Source organism: Lactuca virosa, chromosome 9 (genome assembly GCF_052849685.1).
Source record: "Lactuca virosa cultivar CGN04683 chromosome 9, Lactuca_virosa_CGN04683_v6, whole genome shotgun sequence".
Taxonomy (NCBI): domain Eukaryota; kingdom Viridiplantae; phylum Streptophyta; class Magnoliopsida; order Asterales; family Asteraceae; genus Lactuca; species Lactuca virosa.
In genome coordinates, this window is record NC_136434.1 from 219,216,044 (window position 1) to 219,224,504 (window position 8,461).

Here is an 8,461-nt window from a genome sequence, read left to right on the forward strand (position 1 = left end):
CTTAGCCAATGGATATAGAAGGCAAGAAACGACTTAATTCTTAACAGGAAAAGATCTTCACCTGTGCATTCATATTTGATAATGTTGTATCTTTGGTGCTCGCATGGCTTAAACATAGGGTAGGGGTGGGGGGAAGGAGAGATGGAATAGTCGGTGTATCTCTCCTTTCCATTAATTGTAAAGAGTTGGTGCTTTTTTTTTTGTCTTCCTAGTGCCTTTCTAATTTGCAAAGTTTATAAATTTTTTGCCAGTTCAAAAAAAACTATTAGGCACAAAGATGATTTTACCAAAATCACTGTGCAGAATTTGTTGGATATAGATCTGCACATGATAAAAAGCACATGAACTATACATGAAAAAAATAAAGAACAGAGGTATGGGACAATTATGTGAGTTTTTAGTTATCTATTTGAATCTTAAACTAGTCCTACTATGCTGAAAATAAAATGCAACAAATAAACCCACATACTCTTACTAGACTGCTGTCACTAACCCCTTATTCTACACCAAACTGCGTCAAACTATGACCAATTCTTTTGCTCTAAGTTTATATTAAAAACAACCAAGATTAACCGAACATAATTCACCAATGAAACCACTTTGAAATTCAAGCTCACCTCCATTTGAAGCTTGCAGCAGCGAAGGAAAAAGATGCGCTGCTGGAGATTGCATCACAAAATGACAAAACCACGATCTTGTAATTTGGAAACAATATTTCATGGATATTTCTCTCTTCAATATCATTTTCTTTAAATAAAGGGCATATTTGTCATTATATTAATTTTTCCGTGGAAAAGTAAAAGCCGGAAAAATCAATACCCATTAATAATATATCACATTGAATTAGTCCCAAGAAATATTTTAATCTATAAATTAGGTCTGAAAGATATTAATCTATGAGTTATAAGAATTAGTCCGAAGAAATATTTATATTTATATTTATATATACGAATAAGATCATAGAAAGAAATAAATATAGAAACAAGTAGCGACTTTTCTTCCTCCACCAAACCACAAAGCTTTTCCAAACAAATTAATTAATACGAACAAATCACACCCACGTCACATTAGCAGCTACTACCATTGACTTTTCTTGATAAACACTCGAGGCTATTCATCCCATCTCAGTTTTGTTCTAAATTTCTCCCAACAAATATTTGCTGTTATAGGATCCTTCAAGCGCACCATCAATGGCGTCTTCTTCCATTTCATCCGTTCACAAGATCTTTAAGTATGACGTATTTCTGAGTTTCAGAGGAGAAGACACTCGTGCGAATTTCATTGACCATCTTTATTATGCTCTTCAGCATAAAGGCATTCACACTTACAAGGACGACGAGAGGATCAAGAAAGGGAAAAAGATCAGTGATGAACTCATCGAATCCATCGAAGACTCAAAATTCTATATAATTGTTTTCTCCAAGAACTATGCCTCTTCCTCTTGGTGCTTGGATGAGCTTGTGAAGATAATGGAGTGTCACAAGACGACCGAACATATGGCTTACCCTGTCTTCTATGATGTCGAACCCACAGAGGTCCGCAACCAAAATGGGGCAGTTGGAAAAGCCTTTGCCAAACATGAAACTGAAGAGGGTGCTGAGAAGTGGATAGAGGCTCTGGAAGACGCATCAGGTTTGGCTGGTTGGGAATTGAAGAATACTGTTGATGGGTAAATTCTCTCATCGTAGCTCTACAATAATCTTGCATCTTATTGTTTTTTTCTAATCTAGGTGTATGTTGGTCATCCATGGCATCTTGTAAACTTCTTACTCAAAATTGACTCTTGTCGAAAGATTAACCAACTATGTTATTACTTCGCATACTCGGTTTTATGTTACAGAACTGAATGTAATTGCTGATGTGGGAGTTTGAGCAAGCTAACTGAAATCTCTATAAAATACAGGCATGAAGCTAAATTCATCCAAAAAATTGTTGAAGAGGTTTCCCTAGAATTACGTTCCATCAATTTCAGCATTAATGAAAAATTAATAGGCATGGAGACCCGGATTAAGGATGTTCTTTCATCATTAGGAACTGGTCTTGATGATGTTCACATGATCGGGATTAAGGGGATTGGAGGTGGTGGAAAGACAACATTGGCCCGAGCTGTCTTTGATCAAATATCCTTTCAGTTTGAAGGTAAAAGTTTTGTTGAGAATGTCAGGGAAGTTTCAAATGCTTCTTTGTCTGGTTTGAAGTCGTTGCAAAATCAAGTCCTTTCAGATGTCTTAAATGATCAAGGAGTAAGCGTAACTAATGTTTATGATGGGAAAAACATGATGAAGAGGATGCTGCGTGGTAGAAAGGTTCTTGTTGTTCTAGATGATGTGGATCACATACAACAACTTGAGGCTTTAGCCGGTGAGGCTAATTGGTTTACGCCGGGTAGTATAATTATCATTACAACAAGAGATGAACAAGTACTCATAGCACACGGAGTGAAGTTGATCCATAATATCAATCTGTTATCGGGTAAGGAAGCTATTTGGCTCTTAAGTACGTATGCATTTGGTAGAGAAATTCCACTTCAAGGGTACGAAGTGCTATCACGACAACTCGTAAGTTATGCTTCTGGTCTTCCCTTAACCATAAGAATTTTGGGTTCATTTCTTTGTGGTAAAAGTGAGCTTGAATGGAAAGATGCACTAGAAAGACTTAAAGCAATTCCATTAACGGAAACTCTGAAAAAATTGGAATTAAGCTTTGTAGATCTAGAGGATGATTACAAGGAAATATTTCTAGACGTTGCCTGCATACTAAAAGGTTGGTTGAAAGACAAAGCAATTGAAGCTCTTGAAAGTTGTGGATTTTATGCTAGACATGGATTACGAGTTCTTGAGCAAAAATCTCTCATAACTATTGATGATGATGAGTGTTTGGGCATGCATGATCATATTGCAGAAATGGGAAGGAATATTGTTCGTCGTTCGCATGCCAATAAGCCTAACAAACATACCCGATTGTGGCTTAACAAGGAAATTGAAGATATACTCGCTAACGATTTGGTAAGTATCAAGTGTATTTGTAGGATAACGAAACTAACATATTTTCATTAGTTAACTAAGTTTCCTTGTCATTTCTTTGGATTATAGGGCACTGAAGCAACAACATGCATACAATTCTACACTTGGAAAGTCAATCCTGAAATTGTTGTTAAAGGTCTAAGAAAAATGAAGGAACTTAGGTTTCTTCACATGTCTCTGGGATTTATTGATTCAAGCAAAATTAAATTATTGACACAAGTCAACCCATACTTTCCCAATGCTTTACAATATGTGCACTGGTATTGTTACCCTTTTAGTTCTTTACCCAAAACATTTCAAGCAAATAACCTTGTTAAACTAGAGATGGATGACAGCAGGATTGTACGACTTTGGGAAGGGGGAGAAAGAAAGGTAAAATTATTGTTGATCGATTGTTTTGCATGAATCCTTGTAATGATATATATATATATATATATATATATATATATATATATATATATAGGCTCCGTTGAGATTAAAAAAATAGCGATCTTGAGATTCAACCTTAGCCACATATTTCACAGCTGACGCTTTAACCCTCTGGCATACTGGCGCGTCAGACCTGTTATAATCATAAATAATTATATAGCGTTGCCCGTTCCTTTCTCCTCCGCCACCATCCCCACCACCACAATCGCCACCGCCACCACCACTACCATCACCTCTGACACCCGCTGACCCCATCAATGCCACCTCCGTCACTTATACCACCACCACCTCTGCCACCACCACCACCTCTTTTACCTCCAACTATCATAATCATATATGATTATTCAATCTGTGAACATACATATATGTATAATCATTTTATGATTAGGCATATACGTAAAAACATGTATAATCATATATGATTATACCTCTCTGCCATAGTATGATTAGGCGTACCTCGCTACTGTCGGTATGTTGGAGCATTAGAGCGGCAAAAGAGAAATATGTGGCTGAGGTTGAATCTCAAGATCTCTCTCTCTCTCTTTCTCTCTCTCTCTCTCTCTCTCTATATATATATATATATATATATATATATATATATATATATATATATATATATATATATATGTGTGTGTGTGTGTGTGTGTGTGTTGTGTGTTGTGTGTTGTGTGAACTTTGAATTTATAAGAAAATAAGAAAAATAATGAATTTTTATAATGAAAATGTTTTTTATCTTTTAAATTTAAACAAATTTTTTAAATAATTAAATGAAACTAATGAGCTTTAATTTTAAGAAATTAAATGTGTGTGTGTGTGTGTGAACTTTGAATTTATAAGAAAATAAGAAAAATAATGAATTTTTATAATGAAAATGTTTTTTATCTTTTAAATTTAAACAAATTATTTAAATAATTAAATGAAACTAATGAGCTTTAATTTTAAAAAATTTGAAATTAAAAGATAAGTTCATCAATGACATTGATATACATTTATTACTATATTTATTGCAATTATTATATTAAAATATTTTGTGGAATTTAAAAGTATATAGAAAAACTTATAAAATAACATGTGAAAAAAAAAATTAATTCAAAATAACCACAAAATAACATTTGACAAATTAAATAAGAGTGTGACAAGTGGCAAAAATAACCTTCATTTATTAGAGTAGATAGAAGATAGATTAATAATCACTACTACAAAAGGCGTTATAGGACTCGCCAATTAGGACCCGGTTTCTAGAAAAATCGGGATATATTATTAAAAAACCGGGACCTAAAAGGGAACAACCAATATGACCCGGTTCATTCTAACAAACCGGGATATATGCTCACTTAAGGAAACCGGTTCCCAGCATAACAACCGGGACTTTTAGTCGTATAAGTATATGACCCATAGGTATCGCTGGCTTTAGGACCCGGTTCAAAACCGGGTTTTTTAATTGAAATAACCAGGTCCTATAAGCTTTTTTGTAGTAGTGAATCACATTTTAAAACTAATATTAGAATTTACTACAATAATGCACATACACCAATAACCAGGTCCTATAAGCTTTTTTGTAGTAGTGAATCACATTTTAAAACTAATATTAGAATTTACTACAATAATGCACATACACCAAATTTATAATAGAATAATAACATTCTAATGAATATATGAATAATGAAACATTAATATTCACATTTGAATAAAATATTCATTGCAGAATAATAACATAAACATAGTGTTTTTACTATTTGAACTTACTTTTATATATATATATATATATATATATATATATATATATATATATATATATATATACACACACATACATTTATACATCCATTTCTTTGTTATTACACCAATCTTCATGTTGCTTTTCTGATCGTGTTAGGTTCTTAACAAGCTCAGATTCCTTAATCTTAGTGGCTCAACATTGGTGACCCTTGACCTTGGGCTTACTCCGAATCTGGAGACACTGACTCTTAGAGAATGCCGTGATTTAGTAGAACTTCACATGCTTGATGGATGTTTAAAGCTCATATCCGTTGATGTGAGTTGGTCAAAGTTGAGGATCCTTGCTCTTGGATCAGCTCCGAATCTCGAGCTGTTAAATCTTAGTGAATGTCGTGAACTGGTACAGCTTCACATGGCAGATGGATGTCCAAAGCTTAGAGACCTCAACTGCACTAACTCAAAGTTGAGGACCCTTGACCTCCGGTTGTCTCCAAATCTTAATACGTTGGATCTTGGGGAATGTGACAATTTGGCAGAACTTCACTTGCCGGATAGATGTCTGAATCTTAGATCCCTCACACTCAGTAATACAAAGTTAAGGACCCTTGGCATTGGGAAGACACATAATCTTGAGTATTTAGATCTTCTGAATTGTTATCATTTGGAAGAACTTCACATGGTGAATGAATGTCAAAAGCTCGTATCCCTCGACATTAGTTATTCAAAGTTGAGGACCCTTGACCTTAGGCTGACTCAGAATCTGAAAAAGTTAGATCTTAATCATTGTCGGGTGTTTGAGAAGTTACCCGAGGATCTTGGCAGATCAAAATGTTTAGAGAAACTAGATTTGTCATATACACAAATTAAACATCTTCCGGATAGCTTTTGTATGTTGAAACATCTGAACACACTTAACCTTAATCATTGCTTGTTGCTTAAGAAGTTACCGGAGGACATGGGCCTGTTAGGAGGTTTAAAAAAGCTAAATTTGTCAGAAACAATGATTAAACATCTTCCAGATAGCATTTGTATGCTAACACACCTGGAATCTCTAGGGCTTTATCATTGTTCTTTACTTGAGAAGTTACCTGACGATTTTGGCCAATTGCAATGTTTAGAGAAGCTAGATCTGACATCAACATATATTGAACATCTTCCAGACAGCAGTTATATGTTGAAAAATCTGAAATCACTCAAACTTATATCTTGTGAGCGGCTGGAGAAGTTACCAGAGGATCTTGGTCAGATAGAATGTTTGGAGGAACTAGATTTATCATATACAAATATTACACTTCTTCCGGATAGTATTTGTATGTTGAAACATTTGAAGTCTCTCAAACTTATATCATGTAAGTGTCTGAGGAAGTTACCTGAGGATCTTGGCCGATTAGAATGTGTAGAGGAACTAGATTTATCATCTACAAGGATTAAACATCTTCCGGACAGCATTTGTATGTTGAAACAAATGAAATCACTTGAACTTTGGTATTGTGAGTGTCTCGAGAAATTACCTGAGGATCTTGGCCTATTGGAATGCTTAGAGAAGTTAACTCTGTCATCTACAAAGATTAAACATCTTCCGGATAGCATTTGTATGTTGAAACAAATAAAAGTTCTCACACTTATATCTTGTTGGCATCTTAAGCAATTACCTGAGGATCTTGGCCAATTAGAATGTTTAGAGGAGCTAATCCTAGAGAACTGTAATCTTTTACGAGATATCCCCAACAGCATTTGTAATTTGAAATCGCTAAGAGTGTTAAATATAGAAGGTACATCCATAAGTCATCTTCCACAGAGCATTCATTTGTTGAAAGGTCTGCGTATCGATTGGTCAAGTGATTGGTCGAGTGAATAACACAATTGCCCAGAAAAGCCAATTCACAAATAATTATTATAGCAGGTACTTGCTTTAATTCCTATTGATCAACTAATGAATTTTGAAATTGATATGACAATAATTAATTTTTCTTCCAAAAATCAAAAGTTAATTTAAAGAGTCCAACACTATTGACTTCTTTAAAAAGTCACACTGAATTCTTGATGAAAATGGTGGGATCTTGATACAAGGTGGATCTGATCATTTTATAGATAATCATGGAAGCTTTATAAATGATTTAAGATAGTTGACAAGTTTTTGTTTGCATAAATATGTTCCAAATTAGGAGGACATCAATGAACATGAATATATTTGACTTTGGAATCAAGCAATCGACTTTTATCAAATTTAGGGAGTTTTTCATGAAGTTCTATTAAAGAACATATTGTGTTTAATAGCATTAGCAGAAGCAATAAAACATGTTTCCATAATAAGAAGTTATAAGAGAATGATTTTCCGAAATTCAAGTTTGGGCAAAAATTTTGAAGTTGGAACAGGGGATGAAACTATAAAATGAAACGATGATGTCACTACAAGTACTAGACATTGATCTCATTTAGAACTATGCAGCCATCTTTAAATATACAAATGATTTCTTTCTCTTTAAAGAGTTTTGTAGCCGAGTCATATTAATCGGTCCAACCTGCAGATCATGGGTAAAATAAAGATTATCAAAATCGAAGTTTTTATACATAGAACTCATAAGAACAACTGCATGCTAAAGGTTCCACATGACAAAAATTTTTAAATATACAAATGATTTCTTTCTCTTTAAGCCTTTTCTTAATGTTGTTATTGATATTATTGTATTAACTAATGCAGACTCCAGTGACGTCATCAAGAACCAGAACCTTATTTTTCTTGAGCAATATGGGGCCAGATCGACTGTGTTTGGTAAATATAGCAGATTTGTGGACAATATTAGTGAAAAATTTAGGCAAAACACAGAGCACCATTGAGCATCTTTAGGAATAGGATCTAACTATCTATATACCCTCTTTTTGGATATTTATTTTTATTGTTGTCCTAAAAGGACATTACTATTGAACTTTTATTTGGGTGCAGGTGTATGTTGATAGAAAAACATAAACTCATATATTGAACATATAAATCTTTTACATCAGAAAACTCCCTACAAACAACACTCTATCCCTCATAAATGTTTCTATTATCTACAAAACTGGAAGAATCTAACACAACAAAGTAAAACCGGTAAACCGTAATTGTGTGTACACAATGATACAGAACGAGAGCATCAACTGATCAGACAAATGACCCCAAAATATACATTACTAGGTGATAACCCGTGTACTACATGGTTGGTTGATATATTTTTTTAATAAAACAATCATTAATTATGCAAACAAATATATATATTTTTTTACATTAATAAAACAACATACAGACTATA

General features: G+C 33.8%; 1 protein-coding gene across 1 annotated transcript; it reads left to right on the plus strand.

Moving 5' to 3' along the window:
- The first annotated feature begins 1,098 nt into the window (after window positions 1–1,098).
- Window positions 1,099–8,101, plus strand: LOC145139518 (TMV resistance protein N-like). The gene is made up of 5 exons (XM_079073315.1): window positions 1,099–1,669; window positions 1,904–3,005; window positions 3,093–3,395; window positions 5,329–7,074; window positions 7,873–8,101. Exons 1-4 carry the CDS (start codon window positions 1,191–1,193, stop codon window positions 7,027–7,029), a joined length of 3,585 nt encoding a protein of 1,194 aa, XP_078929441.1. The 5' UTR covers window positions 1,099–1,190; the 3' UTR covers window positions 7,030–7,074; window positions 7,873–8,101.
- The last annotated feature ends 360 nt before the right edge of the window (window positions 8,102–8,461 follow it).